Consider the following 22,123-nt stretch of genomic DNA (forward strand, 5'->3'; position numbering starts at 1 on the left):
ATATGTTTATTTTCCCTTTTTACCTCCTTTATGATGAATTCCTGTTCTGTTCTGTTCTTTGGCTATATAGAAGTGTCTATTTGTACGTCTCTAAATGTTTTGATTAATTGAACAACGTGGACCCTCTTGTAAACAAGTGTAATGCTTTATTGGGTCGTCCACTCACAGTCTTTTGTATTGAGTTGTGCTTGAAATTCTACTGTAATTCTGCAAACTGTTAATAAATATTTCAATCAATCAATCAAACACTTAACACACACACCCCTCTTGGGAAAAGATACAGCACACGTCAATGTCATCCAACTAACTAAAGTGCATGTTTGTGAGGTGTCGATGCAGTGAGATACAAGTTCCAAATTGAAATATATACTGCATTTAAAATAATATTTAAATGGCTATTCAAAACACATTGTTGGATTTTGCATGCATATAACGTCTCAAATCTCAGGACAATCGGGAGGTCACATGTATTTTGTGGAGGTGACTTACTTACTTTATTATTTGACCGATATGCTAACAGATTGGCCTGATTGGGTCAGTTGACGGATGAACCAACAACATCTCTGGCAGTGCAACACACAACAGAAACAAATAATGTATAATGTAATATACATATACAATATATAAGTGATTATAAACCTTATTTTAATTTGGACTGTACATGTCTCGGTTAGCCTCGGTGCTCACTACCACTGGTCGAATTTCAATGAAGGTCCAGACTCCAGAGGAACCGAAACGTCTGTCAATTTGAATTAAAAAAGCTCATGCTGATATGCAAGAGCAGACAGCATTGTGCAGGATTTTTGTTCATGAAATACTTTGCTTCAGTTGTCACTGTCCCGCGCACTTTACGCACAGGTCTGCATCTGAACAAAGTGGATGTGCGAATATTTCCTTTGCAAAAATAATACTGACCTTGTTCAAGGAATGAGTAGTGAGTGAGTAGTAGGAACCAGATAGATTTTTGAAGAACACATTTTCCACCCTCGTCAATACTTTAAAGGCCGCCATGTTTTAGAGGTGTCAGATGGCTGCTAGCAGTGCAGCACAGGGGAGAGGTTACGTGGACCGTGGGTTTTTTGAGGCACGGGTTGTTGTGTTGACGGGGAGGGATGATGCCGACTGAAAGCTCGCAACAGTGCAGCTAACATTAGCTGCAGCAGAGCCTGGCGGCTGACAGTCAGTCTGCAAGTGATGAGCGCGCTGTGGGCGGGGGGCTGGGCACAGGAGGCGTGACCAACAGAGTGACAGACGCTCGAGCTCATTAACATTTAACTGCTTCACCGCGGGTGCGTGTGTGTGTGCGCGCGCGTGCGTGTACTTACTTTTTATTTTACTCCCATATATATTCAATATTTCTTTGTACATACATTGTTTTGTTTTGATTGTTTCTTTTGTTCCACTTTTCCTTTAGCAATGTAAACGTATGTTTTCTCATGCCAATAAAGATAATTTGAATTGAGAGATACAAAATTACACACATTCTTATGATGAGGAAAAGCAAGTAACCTAGCCCTATACAAAATGTTATTTCTCTGTCACTCTGTGGAATGTCGACCTGCGCAAATTAAATCTAGACAGCCAGGCATTTATTGAGTAGGTTATAACTTATTTAATACTATACTATACTATGCTTATTGTTATTTTAACTTGTCTCAAATAGTTCTATTTTACTATTGCCTTAAATGGCCCACATTGTAAATACACGTGTTTATACTTTGTAATTTTATTAATATTCTTTGTTTGTTTGTTGTATTCCAAATAAGACAACCAAATAAAATAAATAAAACACAGGCTTTTTACTTGCGAAAGGGTCGTGCGACAAAGTAAGTATACTTAACAAAATAAATATGACAAAGTATAATAATTTAATATGATAAATTCGCATTTTATTATATTTCCTCGATCTGTCCTCCGTTGTTTCTATAACACAAAAAGGAAACATAAACACACTTTGGGGCACGTGAATAATCCTAGGCTCACGTGACCAACGTTTTTTAGTCATGGCCGACGACTGCAGGCGACAGGGGTTCGAGCTGGAGAGAAGGATATTTGAGTTGGATATCAAGTGTGCCAGCCTCCGAACAGAAAAACAAGGTACAAAACACACACACAATGATGAACGTTGTGCTCGTTCCTTTTGTGTAGGTGACAGCTTTGTCCAGTTTAATTGCTCTGCTAGCTAGCTAGCGTTATCTAACTTAGCTCGATGCTACCATAGCAACAACAACTGCTCTTCTGATGAAACATTACGTGTTTTCCAAATAAACTCTCGGCAGCCGGACTGTACGGTGTGATATGAACATATTGACGTTTTAGCATGTTTTATTGCATGCCAACTTAAATGTGAGCTAACTACCTGCATTTTGACGGGTTGGCACAGTGTTAGCTTGCTAATGCTAGCTAAAGAACATGCGTGTTGCTAAATAGCGAAGTCATCTGGCTTTCTGAAATATATTGAGCCATGTGCAACTTGTCAACAAGCTACTACCTAATGTTACCTACCTATACCTCCACGAGTGAGCTACCCAATGTGAACTAACGTTAGACGATCAGTTGTCAATCCAATGTTGAGCTGTATCTCAGTTGTGGTACTTATTTCTAGTTTAAAAACACAAATATGCGACAATGACACATCTGTATTCAGCCTCGAAATGAAAAACAACTATTTATTTGTAGGTTATCTACCCTTTCATTAACCCTGTTATTTTGCATGAACAAATGGTATTCATCAGATGAACACTATAGCGTCACTGTAGTGTATCTTAACTTGACATGTTGAAAGAATTGTCATTAGAATTGTAGTTCCTAACAAATCTCTATTTTCCATAGATGATGACTATTTGCAGAATGCGTCTGCCATACTAGACAAGTTGAAAAGCTTTTACAGACAAGGAGGGGAGAGTAGCAGTCTTCCTAAACTGCTTCAGGATTACACACAGGTACTGCAGAGTGTTGCCCAATATCTTAATGTTCAGTAGGCACAACATAATGGCAACATTGATTATTTTTAGGCTCTATATGATTTTGGAAATCAACCGGCCCATTGCTTATACTAAATTAAGCTGCCATGGACTGTTGCTTAAGGAAAAACATCTTTCCTCCAAATTATCATCCAACTGTTTCAGAGCCGTGGCACAAAGACTACTTTGGAAAGTATTAAGACAAATTATTGATGGTCATATATTTTCATTTTATATATTACGTGGAGAAATGTTCAGCTGTTTTCAGTTTGGTTAATTACTGGATTAAAAAGCAGTGCTTTTTTCTGAATAGACCTGTTATGTTTATTGTTTACATTAGTTAAGTAAAGATTATTCAATAGTTTCAGACTACACCAGTCCTTGTTCTGAAAATTGTATAATAATGAGAGGGAAAAATATTGGTTTGCTTTTCTAAAGTGTCTTTACTCTATAATGTTCCATACACACACAGATGGTGGAGGCTACCATGCAAGGCCCAACAGTTATGTGGAATACCACTCATTTTCAACATTGAACTGTCATTAATTATTTCTCTGCCAGCTAGCTGTTAGCATAAATGAAGTTCCCTGTGGCACCATCAGCGTTCATTTTCAGTTTGCCCGCCCCGTACACCCACTCAGTACACACACACATTAGTATCATTAGCACAAGCACACACTGTTTACCTCTGGCCAGAAGCGTCGGGAGCTACGCAGTACAAAGTCACAAATTACATCCGAAATTTGTATGGCTGAAGATCCCCCATGGACAGCTCTGCTGGATTTTGACTTATGGAGATTTGAAAGTCCTGCTCGTAACCTGTGTAGCCTAGAACTTTGGGTCATGCACTGATCAGTGACATCACGATGTACTTTGCAGGCCAAATGTTGCGTTCACACGGGCAGATGAAACAAGGCAAAGACGAATCACATGTTGTGTGAGTTGATTTGGAGCAGCTACATGCATCATTGCGTCTTTGCAATGTCATGTCACTGGCTTCCATTGACAATGAATGGTAGACTGCATCGTTTCATCTGCTCGTGTGAACGCAACAATGAGTACATCTTTGTGACGTCCCTGATCACATGACCCAAAGTTCTAGACCTCCAGTTCTAGGCTAAACAGAAGTGGGGGACTTTATTATTTCCACACAACAACTCTAAGGTATATTAATGACATACCGGTACTTCAATGTTGAAAATGAGTGGTATTCCCCTTTAGGGTTTCAGTGTTTTGCTCAAGGACACTGACATGAAGCCAGGAGCTGCCGGCGATTGAACTGGGAGCCTTCTGGTTACCAAACAGCCACTCTATCTCCTGAACCACTGCCACCCCATTATTATAGCAGGTTATAACTACTATGGAAATTATAACCTAGTTTACTCAAATATTGACAGAAAAGTAGTGATCGGTTTGCTAGCCAAATGAAGCATGCAGTTTGTCAATTAAATCCAAAGGTGAAAATGATCACAGATTGATAATAAATTCTGCTATTTAATTACCTGGGCTGTTGGATACTGCTTGTGATTTGGGCTTGCAAAATCTTATTCTAACAGTTTAATGGAATTGTGCACATTTCTTTACATTACATGGATGCTGAATATGTTAATGTTAATAGGAATGTATTGGATAATTTCATTGGGTGGCAACGCCAGAGGTTGTAATTTTATCTTTGTGGTACAGTCAGTAGAAGTCACAAATGATTGATCTATTCTAAATATGATATTGCTGGACTGTTATTGGTCTATGTATGGCCTTGAATGTACCCAGGTATTGGCCACAGTATATTTCAAGAGGTACTTGATCTCTTTTTTGAGGACGCATGGTCGATTAATATTACATCCTAACTTGGTTCAGAATTCCCTACAATTCAATCTTAAGTGGGGAATTGGGAAGGGCTTTTGTTAACACCCTTCCGCATTATCGCCCTTATCACAACATCTGTGTGTTGACAATCACACAAGGTAACTGAAATACCGTATTCAGTAGCCGAAAGGCCTGTCTAAGGATCGAGACAAATTATAATCACCTACAGTAACTCAATTTTTGAGGGTTTCTTTTCTTCCATAAATCAATGCTATTGAAAACCAGTCTGTGTGTTGGTTAAAACGATATTGAAGCAATGAAATGTATTAAAGGGCTTGGGAAAAACCTCTTAAATCCATTGGACACTCAAACTGTCTAAAAGCATCTAACTCCACCACCTCTCCCCCTCTCATGCAAGTAATGGACAATATATAAAGTCACAATAACTTTGATGAGGCAGTATTGCATTGTTTTACAAATATAAGGTTTTCTTCATTTTCAGAAAAATTAACATTTTGGAGGTGGTTTCTTTCTGACAGCAGATATGTTTATTATACCCCCATGAGAGTTTGGGAAGGTTTTTGGATGGCAGGCTTTGCATGGAATTAATTTAAAAAAAAAAACGTGTTACTGTTTCTATTTCTATTTTGGGTGTTTTCTTTGTGTGTTTTAGGTGATACTAGACATAACATTTTATGAGGAGAATAAGCTCGTGGACCAGGAGTTTCCTGAAGACTGCTCACCATTCAAAATTCAGCAGCTTTTGCAGGATCTCACTGAGCCAGAGGTGTTGGCTGGAAGATTGGCACCAGCACAGGAGGTGGGTTGTGGTAGTGGGATGGGGGTCAGTGCTCATGTGTGTCTAATTACACATGAGAAGCATGCACTTGGATTTAAACTTTGCTTTAGAAAGCAGATTTATTCCCCAGCCAAACACTGATAAATCATTGTCTGTGGTTGCCAGTCACAAACCTTTTCTATAGGTATTCATCTCTATTCCAGATATCAGTTTTGCAATTAAAATAATACTCTGTTTTCTGTTTTATTTGTATTAGAGGTGTGGAAAATAATTGATTCTATGATGCATCATGATTCAGGCATTGATGATTCTGCGACATAATGACTACTTGGTCTTGGACAATAAAGTTGTGAAGATACAATTACTTCAGTGAGCGACACTGTTGTACGACGAGGCTTCAGAGATTGTTTTGTGTAATTAGTGTAGTTGATTTGTGTAGTTAATTGCACAATTAGTCACATAATCACATTTGTCATTGGCGCAAACTTGAAGGAACTGAAAATAAGTGTATTGTGTTGTATACGGAGAAGGATGCATCCGAAAACTAGCGAAATGTGTGGTAAATCTGCAAATAAAATACTTACCACTAGCTTTCTTCACAAATGTGTTCATAAAGGTGTCTACTATAACATATACATATGTTCCAACCCAACTCCCTTGGGAAACTTGTGACAGCTGCTGAAAGTTGGGGTACCATTAAACAATATAAGGCAAAATTTCATTATGCTTTAAGTAGCATGTGAAGTGTCAAACTAGGGGTTTTTCATGATGCTGAATCCATTCCAAGCATTAGTTTTGCACGAAAACACTCCTTGGGCTAAATAGCCGTCATCACATTTGTGATTTAGACAGTGTTTTTTGTGCAAGACTAGTACTCACTTGTACACTCTGGCTACTCTATATAGCTGTCTCTGCTGGATAATTGTTATCGAGATTAAGTTGACCCACATAAGTTGACCCACATTTAATGCAATCATCACTTTCTCACATGGTTGTCCTTGTCCTTTGATCTATGGCAGGTGCAGTCTGTGTTGGGCCTTGAGCTATTAGAATGTCTGTACTGGAGACGTGGAGCTCTACTGTACATGTACTGCCACACACTTCACCAACGTAAGCAATGGATCAAGAAGAACAAGGACACATTCCTTAAGGTAACACACCATTCTTATATCATAGAGGGTACAGGTACTAATGATCATGATGGAAACATACAGTTGCATCGATCCCGTTTATATTTGACGAAAATGGTAGTGATTGGTCAGAAGTGGCCAGTCGTGAAGGTAGATGGCCATATAGTAGGCTACATACCACATAATGGCAAAGTTCCCATTTAATCCGGGCAGAGACCTGTGTGCCACATGTATTTATTTGAGTTATTTGAGAAATTAAATTCATTAAGTGAAAGGTTTTGAAGAAAGTTATAGCAGGGACAGTATTACATTGCATTGTAATGTCTGCCCATGTTGGGTTAAAAAATGGCATCATTCTTTTAGCCTGGTTTCCAGCCATATTTACTGCGTTCCGTGAATTTGTTTTGTCACTCCGCTACTCAGTCTGGCCAGCCTCCTGTTTTGACTCGTATTTCATAACGTCACCTGTTTTGTAGCTACTTTGTTGCTGATACGTCATCAGCCAGCGCCACTCTGTCCATGCTTTTCTCACTGTTGAAAAATGTGTGACAGTTTAAGACTCGAGACCTATGGTAAAAAGTAAATTCTAGTTTTATTCAGTCGTCCACTATGTCAGATTCAGTAGTACAAAAAAACTGCCAGCTGTGTGGGGTGAGTGATGAATGATCAGGGGATGGGACGTTAACAGGGCAACAGCAGAGCTGGACATTGATATGATGTCAAACTAGTGTTTTTAATCCAACCAGACCAATCGGAAGCCTCTGGTCAATTTATCAGTTTTGGCATGTCTTTCCAGACTGAGTGACAAAGTGACAAAACAAATCACAGAACACTGCGAATCAGGCTGGAAATCAAATCAGGCTATCATTCTTTCATCTCATCACAAATTTAATGGAGCCTACAACTGTAATACCCATCATAAATGTAATCTTCATAATAAATTAAATTAAATGAGACAGTAGCTATAGCTAGAAGACTGCTGCTGCATTCACACTGGCAGATACAAAGTCTACGATTCATTTTTCCATGGATGCCTGCAACATGAAGATACAAAGCGATGCCCAACATTTGTAACTCTCCTTCACTCTCCACACAATTCCTGCTTGTAATAATTTCCGTCCGCTAGTTCCATATTCTTTTTAACCCCAGGCTTTATTTTCCTATATATTGTTGTTGCTTGCGCGTACTTAATGTCACAGAGTTGCGGTTGTAGTGTGATCAACACTACAACTGCAACTCTGTGACAGACTGTTGCACACTGCATCACTTTGTAGTTTTGTTTATCTTCTGTAGCTGCCAGTGTGAATGCAGCTTTGTTCTACTAAGATAAAGGTCTTATTTTAGCATGAGATGGCAAGGTAAAAAATTATAGGCAGTGATAGATGTGGGAGTAGGTATGTTTGCATTCATGCAATCGTTTGCTTATACTCAAAGGGTAAATTGTTTGTTGATCCACCGTTGGCCATGCCACTCCCAAACCATTAGGGCGCAGGCACACTGTCACGTCAAAAAATGCCTAGAGCAGGCATCTCTTCCGTGTTTTTAAACAGCCGGTGGATGGAAATTACACTTGTGCGTGGCTTCAACTTCAGCGTTGGCCAAAAAACTGAAGCGCTTTGCCGATGCTACAAGTTTAAGCTGCATTTCCATCCACCAGCTGTTTAAACACAGGAAGAGACACCTGCTCTAGGCATTTTCTTGCCACCTCTTGACGCGTATGTGTGCTTAACAATGTAAAATACTCTGCTACCATTTCCTCTACGGCTCACCAGAGTATTCACCACCATAATGGTCTTCTCTGGTTCTGTTGGCACAGTGTATTCAGGAGGGTGTACGTTACCTGATGCGAATGCTACAGGTGAGGAATTCTGTGAAACTTAATGATGGAGTTGTGCTCCATGATACTGCTACAGCCAACTTCCTCTCTGAAGGTAAGAAAAACAGTCAGATCTCTCTCACACATGGTGTACCAATCTTGACAAAAGTTTAATGATCAAAGCATTCAAACAAACTAGTACTTCTTATACAAAGTACGGTAGTCGTTTGATTTTCATCCCTGCATACCTTTTCAACCAGGCATCTTCTCGGACACCCACCTGTTGACAATGATGTACATCGGTGAGATGTGCTTCTGGGCAGTTAAGTATGAGGACTGCAGCGTTGACACAATGGAGCGCAAAGAAGACCGTCTCCAGTTCCGGGACATTGGAACACAGATCCTCAACAAATACGTGCTGGCCTGCGAGGGTCCTCTGCAGGGCCAGGGTTGGAACACAGAGAATGCCAAGGAAATCCTTAGTATCTTACAGTGAACTGAGCTGCTTCTGTGTTGAAGTTGCCCTCAGGCACAGATCTGAGATCAGTATTTAATTATATCACCCCTAAATAAAATCATCACCCTTTTGGTTAGGGGTGTGGTATGATGGTGGGGCAAAGCAGACAGGTGGGAGGGGGTGGGGTGTAGTCCTTGGATCAGTGTCTATAGGCAACCTCATCCTTTGCCAGCTCTGGCCAAAGGTGGGAGAATGGGAGGCTACACAGTAAAATTGTCCGTGTTCATTTAACTCTTGAGTGTCCAAATGGACCTGTATGGGTCAATTTGGCAAAAGAAAAATGTAATTCAGTATTTAGCAATACATTATGCTTTTGTTATAGCACTTACTAAGTGTGCATACCAAACTGACAACAAATATAATAATAAATAACTAGAAATAGCTTGAATAAAAGAAAATACTGTGCAAAATATTAAACTTTGGCAGTCACATTTTTTAATTCTTAGTTAAACTGTCAAACTGTCAGAAATTATCTAATATTATGGTATAAGGACCTATTGGAGCTGAATTGGTGGGCCATGGAGCTCAGCTGCAGTTTCTCTTAAAGGTTTTTGGCCAGTAACAGGCTGTGTCTATATGATCCAGGAAGAGAGCTCTAGGCCCAGCTGACAACCAGAACTTCATAGAAGAAATGGGCAGCAATAAGGTAATTAAGAATGATACCCATGCCCTCAATCTCCTCCAGCAAGAGCAGCACTACTGCATCCAGAGAGTATGTAGGAATCTCTCGTCTGCTTCTGGGATGCGAGGGCCCAGAAAGCTTTCACCTGCACCATGCCCCTCTTACTATACAATATGTGGAGATCTTTGGGTACTTGGGTAGATCTTTTGGTAGTTCTTGTTGATCGGAATCGGGAACCCAATGGAGTTCATTTGGTTTCACTTGGACACTCAAGAGATAAATTAACACTCATGGTTTTGCAGTGTAGAGAGTGTAAGTTATATGGTGTAAAGTTGTTGGGGAGGTAAAGGAGGAATCTTATCGAATATTTTTCTCCCTATCCTCCCCCTGAAAAGCACTTATCTTCCAGATTCCAGACTGTTGGTTTGGGCATGTCTTTTGCTCTGAGAATGTGGTAGAATTACATTAATATTAATATAAAAAAAGATTATTAAGAAAATAACATTTAAAAAACAAAACAAAAAACGATTGTTTAAAGTTTAACGATAATCCAGCTGGGAATGAGAGATTGCACAGCATTTGTTTTTTTTAATTTATTTTTATTTGCTTTTTGCCTTTGTTTTTTGTTAATATTTTTTTTTTATTAATTGCATTTATATATTACAAAAAGGTAAAGGAGATGATCACAAAAAGTGTTGATTGAGACTGAAGTATTCAAGACCTTTTTCAAGTATGTACAGTTTTATTCTTAATATCAGCTTTGTAATATGCCACTTGTTTTCCCTCATCTATTGTAAGTTCCATTTTCTGCAACTCTGATAACTTTGATAGTATGCCTATAAATGGAGAATCTGTGTTGGTGGTCTTTTGAGGAAGAAAAAAAAATATTGTTTTTTTAATGTCTTCATTGAAAATAAATAGGCGCGTTGGTTAATGGCAAAATCATTGTCTAAATCATGGCCTGTACTACTGTGTGTGTGTATATATTAGAATTTGATGGTCTCCAAGCTAGCCCAGTGGTTTTCAACCAGTGGTCCTTGAGGGGTTCCAGGTGGTCCCCAGCTAAATGATGGAGAGCTGGTAACCAAATGGACCCTAATAGATCTTTAACTCTTGAGCATAAAATGAAACCCTTAAGAGTTAAATTATTAGAAATTGTAGAATAATTATTTTGATCACATCATTACAGCATGTCATTGTGGACACATTCCGACGACAACAAAATATTCAACGTTTTGGGACTGAGGCTAATTCTCATCAAATGGTGGTCCGTGGCTCAAATAAATAATGGACCTTGATATGACAAAGGTTGAAAACCACTGTTCTAGCCTGAATAATTATGTCCACCATCTGTCTAGGACTACAATATCCAGAATGCACCACAAACTCCCAACAAGGAAGTGCCAACGAAACGTCATATTTGTTGCCGTCATAGGTTTGACACTTTGCACACATTTCACAATGTTTTTACAATCGTTCTCTTAAAGCTTAAGTAGTATTCCGATATGCGTTGACGAAAAGGACAGTCGTCACCTTTCAACACCGTCACCACATGGAGGGGAAAACTCGGCAGTTTAGTGAATATGCTGTGATTCGCAGTCTCAGGCGTTTCAGAGAGAAATACTTTTCAAGTGCAGGTAAACTCGAAGATGATCTGACAACTGTCGCCGACACAGACGCGGAGGATATGCCATGTTTTCTGGACGTCTTGCCGGTGAGTATATGTAGTATGTATATCCATAAAATAATCAAGCAGCAGTAGCACGCTAGCAGACAATACACTAGTTCTGTCTTTCAATCATTTTATTATGATTGTTATTACATTTTCACAATCTGATACACAGATACGCCGGATACAAGACAAACCCTTTTCCCTCTCCCTTACACTTTTCTTTTACTCTCGCTCCCCCTACTGTTAGGCATAGGAACATTTCAACAGCGCCAAAGGATCGAGACTGTCATCGGTCATCATTATACTCGTAATGATATCATGCCTGTCACTCAGTCTTGTATCAACTTGGCTACTGTTGGGAGTGACATCATGCCAAATTGCCAATAAAGCTCCTTTGAATTGAATTGACATCATAATGTAGTCTCTGAATATAAAATATGGTAATTAAATCAGTCACGCATAATTCAGAAATTGAATTGGCAAATCTGACAGAACTATGAAACAGACCACCACCTATGCTCCAGCCTCCATTACTAGGGTTAATCTATTCTAACCACTTGTCTGTAGGTGAATGTACAGTTCTTGATCATGACACTCCTGTCTCCTCCGGATATCTGTCGCCTCGGCGCCACCAGCTGCTACTGGAGGGATGTGGTCAGAGACCCATTATTGTGGCGCTACTTCCTGCAGAGAGACATGCCGCAGTGGTCCTCCATTGATCACATGTCCATGCCTCAACTACAGTACTTGGCTGGCCCACTGTGTAGTGAGAATGACAAAATATACTTGGATGAAGTAGCGGATGGTGACCAAGGAAAGGAACCCAAACATGACTACATGGCAGAGTGAGTCCAGAATAGATCCACCCATTGTGATTCCATATTGACCTCCCAATGCTTAAATATATGCTCATGGGGGAGCTTATATCTGTTGTGGCTGCTTGACTGTTACATTGTCCATTCTCATCAGTGACATACAAATTGAGTCTCTGTCATTGTGTTGACACAGATACTTGAAAGGCTGCCCAGCCCACAGGCAAAGATGGCGTCCCTTGCGTCCGCCATACGAGGCGGTGGCATCATTCCTTCAGTCTCTGGTACTGTCCTCTGAGCCACGCTATGCCATGTTTGGCCCTGGCATGGAGCAGCTGGATGTCTCTTTGGTAACCAGGCTAATGCATAGCCCGGACATACTCCCTGTAGCTATAGCAGGCATACCCCCGCGGCAGATAAATGGTGAGATGAAGCTTTAGCATCATGCATGTGTTATCTAGAGTTTCTCCGATACCAGTCGGTATCAGGCCCAATACTCTGACCCGGTACCAAAACATTCAATTGATTGCTGTGGTGTGAGCAAAACGGCATGCCAAGTGAACCAAAAACAGCGCTCATTACCATCCATTCCCCTATGAGGCAAACAAGTTTCTTTTTTGAAAGTACTGTTGTAAATATATTTAATCAATGTGTAGCCTATTGTATTGATGAATGTATATGACAACACAAAATGCACCAAATACTAATAATAGGAGGCTATACGCAGTATGGCCAATATATTGCCAGGCATACACCGAAATACACATATTACATTTACATTGTAATTATTTTTTCATTTAGAAATCAAATTTGCCTTTTTTTTAAAAGGTACATTTTTAACATTACATTGAACAATGAAATTAAAGTGTAGAAAAGAGGGCTGAAATAATTTGTTGCTCAACAAAAACAAAAAGTATTAGTATCGGTGAGTACTAAAAATGGTATCGGAGCATCTCTAGTGTTATCTCCACCAGGATCTTGACTGTCAACTTGTGTAAACATATCTATGACATTACAGAGCTAACTTGCTCTCAAGAAGCAAGAGGTGGGGCAGTACAAATTTGTTAACCGTTAATTAATTCAAACAATTGAATGTGTATGAGAGAGAGGGAGGAAAACAGTAGAGGCCATGACATGTACAACTGGTAAATCATCACGTGCACGGTGCTACTTGCATGGCTGTATAGGTAGAACCTTCACTGCATACATTACTATTATCATTAGGGGTCTCCTGGTGGAGAATGGCATTCTACTGACTGAGCATACTCCTAGTTCAGAGATCAATTTTATCTTGAGGACTGACCAAGGGACCATTCAACTTTATTTGTCTCTTCTCCTATTGTTGGTCACAAGTTCACAACTGACCCTGGATTGATGCTTTTGAGACCTATTAAACCATGTACTACTACTAAGTCTTTCTTTAGTATTATGTGCCAGACCTTTCAATATGACAAATTGAGAGATGATAGGCCCTATATTTTCTGATTGCATGTTTTTTGTCCACTACTATAACCATTCATTCTAAAATAATTCTAAATATTACTTTTGTACTATATTATTGCTTGTTAGAGGCCTTAATCCAGTGCTGTTGTTTCCAGAAAGTCTAATGTCATTTTAGTTATCCTCCAGTAGGTGGCTGTCTTGTCTCATAACAAGTGCCACTCTCAAACCTTTTTTCAGTCAATAACCACACCAACCTTTGTTCTAGGAGTTGGTTCTGGGATCAGTTTCATGTACAATAACCAATACAAATTCAATATTCTGACTCTCTACTCGACTAATAGGTAAGTATTTATTAGTTTAAGTTGTATTACAATATAATCTAATTCATCATCCATTTATTTCCACATATTACTGTGAATGCCCTTCACCTTATTTAAGCTGTTGTTTGTGTTGGCAGAGCAGAGAGGGAAAGGGCCAGAGTGGAACAGCGAAATGTCAGCAGTAAACTTTTCACTTTCGGGGGAATGGACCAGTCAGGCCACCCAGTCTTCAGCCCCACGCCGCAGGTCCAGGAAGTGTGTCTGGCAGTGGATGGCTTCATCTATGTATCCAATGCAGAGCCAGGCAGAGGTGAGATGAGGCACCAGTACCACTCCAACTAACATGGATGATAGTGATTCTTTATTCTTTATCCGGATCCCCATCAGCTTCCACAAAGTGGTTGCTAGTCTTCCTGGGATCCACACAAAATATATACAATAAAAACGGATAATTTAAATTTAAAACAGACAAGATCAAGTTATCAGCTAAAACAGTGAAGTCCAACAAATACAGTGATACAGTGTCCTTTTTTGAGGACAAATCATTGGTCAGTAAAATAACTGATGTACAACGGCATATGACAAAGTATAAAAAAGGACTTTAAACACAAACCATAAAGACCCTATTCTGGGCATGTCATAGGTGGATATCAGGTGAAAATATCAGATTTTCGGCAAAGAGATTTGGCGTAGACGGCAAATAAAGATACAGTTTAATGAATTAGAAAACATCTGCTTACCTTGCTATGTCATTACTAGGTGAGGGGGAGTTGGAGGGAGCTCAGATCCAGGCTGTGTTGAGTCCAGCCTGGGGCTTGAGCTCCAGACCTCTCCTGGTTCTCTCCTGTGTCTCCAGAGTGGAAAGAGACACAGTTATGGCCACAAGCCTGGCATCCAGTAGCACTAGCACAGGACCAAGAGCCAGCTGGAGAACACCTTGTGTGGAAGTAGCACACAGGCTTGGACTTCCCCAACTGCCCAATCCCTGGATGGTAAAGTACTGCCTGTGTATATAATATTCATAATCTCCATATGCTCTCCGTGCTGCGTTTATATCCGTCTATATGTCTTTGTGTGTTGTCACTGCGTCAGGTGCAGGACATTGTAGCAGAATCCTTGTCTGGACTTCTGGATGGAGTTTCATGGTTGCTGAAGTGCTCTGGAGTCAGACTACAGCAGCAGCTAGCCGACTAATCCCAATTGCTGCCAGAGGACATGAAACAATTGACCCCTTGTGTCGTTACACAGGATACCTGTTCTACACCACTTCATGGCTGGTTCATGTAATCCGTTTCTCAATTGGATCCTTGCCTTTTATACAACTGTCTGACACACCTCTGGGTAGGCCACCCAACCTGGCAAAGACCTGCACTCAGAGGAGCTCCCTTTTCTATTCTTAACCCATTCTGGGCGGGAATCACTTTTGGTGTTCTAACCCTTCTGGACGAGAACCCCTCTTGGGCTTCTGTACAGTATGTACAGTATTCAAAAATGTAAATATTTTGATGCTGCTATCTAAATATTTGAAGTTTTTCAGAAAACTTAGGTCAGGATTTAGAAGCGTTTTTAGAATCAGCCTGATACAGGCTCACTACACTACCCACATAAATGTATGAAATGAAGATATACTGTACCATGTTCTTTTTTAATGAAAGGTTATGAATTGAAGATATACTGTACCATGTGCTTTTTTAATGAAAGGTACACTTTTTACAGTGTTGTATAACTGCTGCTCTTTTCACAAGCGCACACAAACTAAAATAATGAGGACAACGAAAGGTATTTCCTCTATCCAGAGTTGAGTGGTAAGCCAGATTCTGCTGCCACAACAGAGTGAGTCTCTACAGGCTGCGACTCCACTCAGGCCTGTTTTGAACAAAAAGCTGCAAATTACTGAACACACGCAGCATCCGATTGCGGTGAAACTTTGCATGCACATAAGCAGCACGGAATGTGATGTTCATGTATGATGATGATAAGAGTGCCCCTTACTTCACACGGGTGTGATTTCTTTAAATAATACTTTTTTATAATACTGGATCTGTCCATCCTGATTGCCCAATTCCAAACATTGCTGGCCCACAACCTGACCCGACGACCCGTGCTCTGAGGAGCACTTTTTCTAGTTTCCTTTCCTCTGAGGTCAGCACTGGTACAGTACATAATCCTCTGCCCACAATTGTCTTAATCCCGGAGGAGAGTTCTCTGCTTTGGCATTAGTACTCTGGTCTGAAAGAATGGAGACGACCTTTCATATTCTAAATTGTATGGCTAATTATAATGGATGTAATGTAGACCGTATTAATCCTGAGGGGGATTCCATTTCTGCTTCACCCAACTGGGGGGGTAGTGGGTAAAGTGTCTTGCTCACACATCGAGGGCCAGGCATCGGACCTGGAACCTTCTGTTTCCCAGGTGAGTATAGATCTCTGTCTCTGACCCTTTTATGCCCATGTATGGAGATCCCTGATCCCTGTCATCAATATCATATGACACGTCGCTGGCAACGTCATAGACTGGCCTATATAACCCTAGGGGAATTTGTTGCCAGCCGCCATCATTCCCAATGGGCATCGGCCTAGTAATTTATATATAAACTAAGTGCGGTGAGAATTAAAATATGAGAATCAAACAATAACTTTGAGGGGTCCTAGCCCCTCCTATATTCAGCTATAGTATAGATTTTCGTCCTAACACCAAACATTAAATGCCATTGACAGTGAATGGAGAATTTACATCGTATGTAGACGAGCAAATTGGCAATTTTGTCCTAACACAAACATTAAATGCCATTGACAATGAATCGAGAATTTACGTCATGTGTAGACAGTCACGAGCAAATCGGTATTTTCGTCCTACACAGATTACAATGAATGAAGTGATTTAAACACTGATTTATCAAGTCTAAACTCCTCAGGCGGGTTGTTCCAGAGTTGAGGAGCCCTGACAGAAAAGGTAATGCCTCTACTGGTTTTAGTTTGTTTGTTTTTTAAGACAAAATGGCACAACCAAACATGGTAACATCATGAATGAATAAAGAAAACAAAACACAAGAACAAGTTAAAACCCTAGCAGCAATGTTCAGTAACATGTTGAGCCAACTTGTGTGCAGTCGCACAAACTTTGATTCTGCCTATTCAGATAGATTCTGCACTGTTGGCCCACTTTTTTTAGCATAACTAAATTACTTCACATACTTGTGCTAGAAATCTAGTTCAAACTTCAACATGTTTAGCTTTATGCAGTTATTTATGCTTGTATTTTTCATTATGCAAATTATTTTTTGCATGAGGAAGGGAGGGTCAGATCTTTCTAGGTTCACACAGAGATGCTATCTGTGGTTGCTATAACAACGCATTCAAACATTGCCGCTTCCTGGGGTGGCACTGACTGAATACATCCATACCATCCATCATCACTGGATCAGGGAATTTTCTAGTGTACATGTATATTGCGGGTTTTCAGCAAGCCCACATAATTTCAGCAGGAACTGCTTTTCTAGTTTTCTTTCTTTTTTTCTTTCTGAAATCCTCAAATAGCAACACACCGCTCTGTTCCCATTGAAAAGCATTGGCAGAATCCGCCCACATAGGCAGAATCAAAGTTTGGTGTGACCGCACCCTAAAATAGTTTTTTGTTAACGCATCATTGCAATAGTCAAGGCTTGAAGAAAACAAACTAGACAAAGTGCCAATCGGCACAGGTCTCCACCAGGGCAGGTCAGGTTGTGGCCTCATGGTGGCGCTATAACAGGCTGTTGAGGAAGATTTGGGCCGGAGGTTCGTATTGGAGGGATGCAGGTACAATGTTTTTCCATGTGTGCATACATAAGTTGTATACAGATCGATGCAGTTATAGCTAAAAACAGGAATTGGCCTGTTATAGCGCCACCGTGAGGCTGATTTTGAGGAATAAATTGTGGCATGTCGTCCTCGGCCTAGTGAAAATGTGCGTGTATAATGTAATGGAAATTGCACACTGTGTTTGTGATTTGTGGGCTTTTTTCGAAATGGACGAATCGTGTGAGCTTTGGAAGCCAATCTTAGCCAATCAGGATGGAATATGAGAAATCAAACAAACCTGTCTTGATCACATGACTATGGAGATCATGTGTACCGAAATTTGCGTGAAATTTGGATAAAATCTGAAGGAGTAATAATAGAAAATGTGTTTTACATTCGGCCTCCTGGTGGCGCTATAAAGAGCAGATGTGAAAAATTCCAGGCAAAGGTTTTTCCTTGGCCTCTAGGGAGTTGGCATACAAAGTTATCCACAGATCCGTGCAGTTAGAGGTAAAAACAGTTTTTGGCCAGTTATAGCGCCACCTTGAGGCTGAGTTGAAATTGTTCATGTGGCATTTCGTCCTCGGCCTAGTGGGAATGTGGGTGCACAATTTCACGGAAATCCCGCGATGTGTTCATGATTTGCAGCATTTTGTTTGAAACTGAGCACTCCTGTGAACTTTGGAAGCCAATCTTAGCCAATCAGGATGGAGTCTGAGAAATGTGAAAGACCGGTTTGGTTGAATGGCTGTAGAGAGACTGTGTACCAATTTGCGTGATGTTTGGACAAAATCTGTAGGTGTACTGTGCAAAAACTTGTTTAGCACAAAGCGGCCTCCTGGTGGCGCTATAACAGGCCGTTGTGGAAAGTTTGGGGCAGAGGTTCATCGTTGGCATCCAGGGAGTGTGTGTGCAAAATTTGGCATCGACCGGGTTAACGGTGGCCGAGATTAGCTCCTCACGGACGGACGGACACACACACACACACACACACACACACACACGGACGGACGGACGGACACACGGACGGACGGAGTGCAAAACATACTCTCCCCACATGCCTTCGGCCTGGTGGAGACAATAACTAAACACCTTTGTTATGTTGTGTTTTCAGTATTGTGTTCCAATACAAATGTGGCATGAGACACCATTATGTGTGACTCAAACTGGCTCATTCTTCATAATGTTATTCATCATGTAGTTTTGCACAGAATATGAGTAGATTGTCTTCAATATTCCTGGGATTTTCCCCCCACACATACCCTGACAGCAGTAATGGGATAATGTATCTCAACACCACTCTTTTGTTGCAGTCCCCTAGGTAACCATAAATCATTGCCCTTAAAGCATTTTCCTCCAACCCCTTTAAAAGCGCCCTGAATCTCATTTAATAATTTTCATAGAGATCCAAATTTAGAAGAAGACAATGGTTGGTGCAATTTAGACGCATTAGGTCCAGACTGAAGATGGATTCTTTCAAAATGTAAAGAGAAATAATGGAAGAGTCAGCTGCTATGTAGGCATACATGTGAACTGTGAAATGACCCTTTCATCCGAATGCATCCTGTGTAAACAGGATGTCTGTCTCTGGTCCTAACTTCTCAACCATTTCCCCATACATATACAGTACAGTATTCACTTACAACTTACACGAAAATCTGTGTGCACGCCATGCATATGCTTTTGTTATCTGCCCAACCATAAAGGCGGAGCAAAACCTTCAACAATAACCACTTGCAAGTAGTAATAAATATATATTGTCTTTAGGGCAAGTATGCAGGGAATAACAATTGCAAATCCTTTGTTATTAGACTGTGTGTAACCAGTGGAGAAAGAGATTTTCTAGCTCGCATGGAACAGTTCTCAATGGATGATCAAATGGAATGTATGGATTAAAAGACATTATTTCATTTCATGAACAGTTTGTTCTGAACTAGAAGATGACAAGAAGAAGAACGGAAGGTGAGAAGAAGGTAGACCTTTAGGCTATTAATCCAGAAGGAAATTCAGTTTTACAGAGCTGATGGCTGCTCAGAGGCATCCAGGGGGGATTTTATACAGGAACAATTCTAAATGTGCAAAAACACAATGCTATATTGGTGTATTCTCAAGATTAGTGACTTTATTGTCCATTATACATCTTCGGTTTAACACACATTTCACTAGTGCAAATAATCGTTAAATGAACCCGCTGACAACACATTTCTCAGTAAAACACCTGAGCATCACTGGCATTTCTTTTTCTTTCTTTTGAAAACAAAACGCCTGTGGTCCCCGAGGCTACTGTGTCTCCCTGGATGTTGGTGAAGATGCCACTGACAGCTTTTTGCCCCAGGATGACTATACAGTAGAAAGAGCACTGCTGTCCCATCTCCTCCAGCGTATGACACATGTACTGCTGATCTGGTTTCTGTCCTCCCTTTTGAAGTCCTACCACTTTTTCCCCCCCACAATACGTTGACCCAGTCCACTGCCTAGATCCATTTTTGGCATGAGACAGTTTCTCACTCCCTTTATATATATTGTTTCATCTTTTCAACTAGCTTTCATTAATCTGTTATTCCAGACTTTGAAATCTATAATGTACGTATTATCGGGTTAATTGTGTGAGTTTTTCTTTGGGTAAAACACCATGTCATGATTCATGATGAAAAAACACATCTTTCATGCATATGACAAACAAATTCCATATGGAGAAATTGAAAACGATGTGCATGCCTCAATTTAGTGTGGATGCTGCGAAAACCTTCATACACATGGCCTCAGAGGTCAGAATACAACCTGGATAGAGCCTGTCTTTTTTCAAGCAGATTAAGTGAAGGAATTCATGTCCATCGATCCAACCCGGTCCTAACACCCGCCCCTGCCGTGTCACTCCAGCATGCCACATATCCTGACCTTCACGTAGATGAGAACTCTGTACAGAGGTGATGCGGATGGACGGTCTTGTGTCCTGGATTTCAGACGAAGCAGAGCTGTGTTGGATACAGTAGTGAACAGCAACGTAGGGCCCCACAGGAGACAGTCCTGTCTCCTATCCGGTTCACCGTCCAAGGCAACTCCATGGATGTGGTACCCGTCTGCAATCTTCTATGCTGTCTTTGTCACTGGTCACATGTAATCGGTCAAGATGAAGAATATGACCGGTATATAACCGGTATTGCATAATAGGGTGGGGTACGCATTCCAGATTTTCATTGTTCCCAACTTGCATCGTTCCCAAGTAGGCCGGTGCCCCACGGCACAGGTCTAGTTTTGAAAAAGCAGAGGAGCACAATAGCCTAATCCTGCCAAGGTATATCATTAGAGCATAGGAAATCTTTCTTCCCAAAGGCCATGCAACTCTTTATTACCAACGTTTACCGTAAACTCTTTCAGCAAGTGTGGACCATATTATTGGACCATATTATTAGTGGACTGAAGAGAAAGTGGTTGTAACCAACTTTTGTTAACCAACTTACAACCTACTTGTTTATGCCATTTAAAAGCACATTATTAAGATTCAATTATTGAGGATTTTTGCTGTTGTAGGGATGTTTCTATTAGTTATCATTTTAGACTTAAAAAACGGGTCGTATTATAATCAGGGACTAGACTATTTTACATTCAATGTTATTTTTCCACAAATGAGTCTTGAAAATGGGGGTCGTCTTATATTCGGGACAATACGGTATTACCTAATGTTTGTACACTTTCCTAACTGTTTTTGCCACCCTGGACTTTCCTGAGGGATAAAAGTGCATTTCATCTGTGGAAAAGTATTTAAATAGTATGATATACTACTTTACTGAATGAATGAATGAATTGTTGTTGCTATGGCTTAGGTTAGGGATCCAGAGGTGGGACATGCTGGGGTTGGGGTTTTCTAAGGACTGTTTATTTAAGCTTTAGACTGTGGACTATAGGCATATGTGTCCACATAATGGAGGCTGGGCTTAGGTGGGGGAGGTTCCATGGTCGTGTTTCTGAAGGGGGGGATGGTTCCCAGACCTCTGGATGCCTCTAGCCTCTCTTCCAGAATGGGAAGGGGCCTCTAGGATGTGACGTCACAAGCAAGAAGCGCCTGTTTACTGACACTTGAGGAGACCTTAGCAACACCATGAGGACAGTTGAAGCTCTGGAAGAAGAAGAAATATATGTAATGGCTGCACATTGCCATGTAATAATAAAAAATTGTCAGTTTCTTGAGTGAGAGCAAAGAGAGAGCAAGAGAAACAGTTTAAAGTATTCCCAATAGATCCAAAGCTACTACCATTGGCTTCAGCTTCAAGTCTCTGTGAATTAAATGAAGAAAACAGGATCAACCAGTATTGTAGGGACAATGCAACATGTGTTGTGTATTTAATTATGTGATATAGCAGCATGTTTTGAAAGTGTCTCCCAGTGTTTTTCTAACAAATTCTCGTGGTTGCAGAGTGAGCATAACTTAATACACATCAAA

The 22,123-nt window shown here is 40.5% G+C and overlaps 3 protein-coding genes across 4 annotated transcripts in view; 2 read left to right on the forward strand and 1 right to left on the reverse strand.

The window, feature by feature from the left end:
• Window positions 1-1,161, reverse strand: part of oxct1a (3-oxoacid CoA transferase 1a) — a 67,537-nt gene extending 66,376 nt beyond the window's left edge. The window contains exon 1 of the mRNA XM_083785034.1: window positions 916-1,161. Coding sequence (XP_083641160.1) covers window positions 916-1,011 — 96 coding nt within the window. The 5' untranslated portion in view covers window positions 1,012-1,161. The remainder of the gene's footprint in view (window positions 1-915) is intronic.
• An 827-nt stretch (window positions 1,162-1,988) lies between these two features.
• Window positions 1,989-10,595, forward strand: rimoc1 (rab7a interacting mon1-ccz1 complex subunit 1). Of its 2 annotated transcripts, none has more exons than XM_083783247.1 (6): window positions 1,989-2,097; window positions 2,833-2,942; window positions 5,443-5,589; window positions 6,588-6,719; window positions 8,515-8,629; window positions 8,775-10,595. In XM_083783247.1, exons 1-6 carry the CDS (start codon window positions 2,004-2,006, stop codon window positions 9,008-9,010), a joined length of 834 nt encoding a protein of 277 aa, XP_083639373.1. In that variant the 5' UTR covers window positions 1,989-2,003; the 3' UTR covers window positions 9,011-10,595. The 2 variants fall into 2 exon arrangements, with proteins under 2 accessions (XP_083639373.1, XP_083639374.1); XM_083783248.1 differs by having other exon boundaries at window positions 6,594-6,719.
• Window positions 10,596-11,105: 510 nt separating this feature from the next.
• Window positions 11,106-15,076, forward strand: fbxo4 (F-box protein 4). Its single transcript, XM_083783256.1, has 7 exons — window positions 11,106-11,367; window positions 11,893-12,170; window positions 12,334-12,560; window positions 13,846-13,921; window positions 14,038-14,210; window positions 14,757-14,892; window positions 14,993-15,076. The coding sequence occupies exons 1-6, from the start codon at window positions 11,206-11,208 to the stop codon at window positions 14,849-14,851; spliced, it is 1,011 nt and encodes a 336-aa protein (XP_083639382.1). The 5' UTR covers window positions 11,106-11,205; the 3' UTR covers window positions 14,852-14,892; window positions 14,993-15,076.
• Window positions 15,077-22,123: the final 7,047 nt, after the last annotated feature.

Source organism: Protomyctophum parallelum (assembly GCF_964188405.1).
Source record: "Protomyctophum parallelum genome assembly, chromosome: 15".
In the NCBI taxonomy this organism is placed as follows: Eukaryota; Metazoa; Chordata; class Actinopteri; order Myctophiformes; family Myctophidae; genus Protomyctophum; species Protomyctophum parallelum.

Bases quoted from the DNA above. Each gene is read 5' to 3' on its own strand.
- rimoc1 (XM_083783247.1), top strand. From the start codon at position 2,004: ATGGCCGACGACTGCAGGCGACAGGGGTTCGAGCTGGAGAGAAGGATA. The intron at 2,943-5,442 runs GTACTGCAGAGT...TGTGTGTTTTAG, and splicing joins TGCTTCAGGATTACACACAG to GTGATACTAGACATAACATT. The intron at 5,590-6,587 runs GTGGGTTGTGGT...GATCTATGGCAG, and splicing joins GATTGGCACCAGCACAGGAG to GTGCAGTCTGTGTTGGGCCT.
- fbxo4 (XM_083783256.1), top strand. From the start codon at position 11,206: ATGGAGGGGAAAACTCGGCAGTTTAGTGAATATGCTGTGATTCGCAGT. The intron at 12,561-13,845 runs GTGAGATGAAGC...CCTTTGTTCTAG, and splicing joins ACCCCCGCGGCAGATAAATG to GAGTTGGTTCTGGGATCAGT. The intron at 13,922-14,037 runs GTAAGTATTTAT...TTGTGTTGGCAG, and splicing joins ACTCTCTACTCGACTAATAG to AGCAGAGAGGGAAAGGGCCA.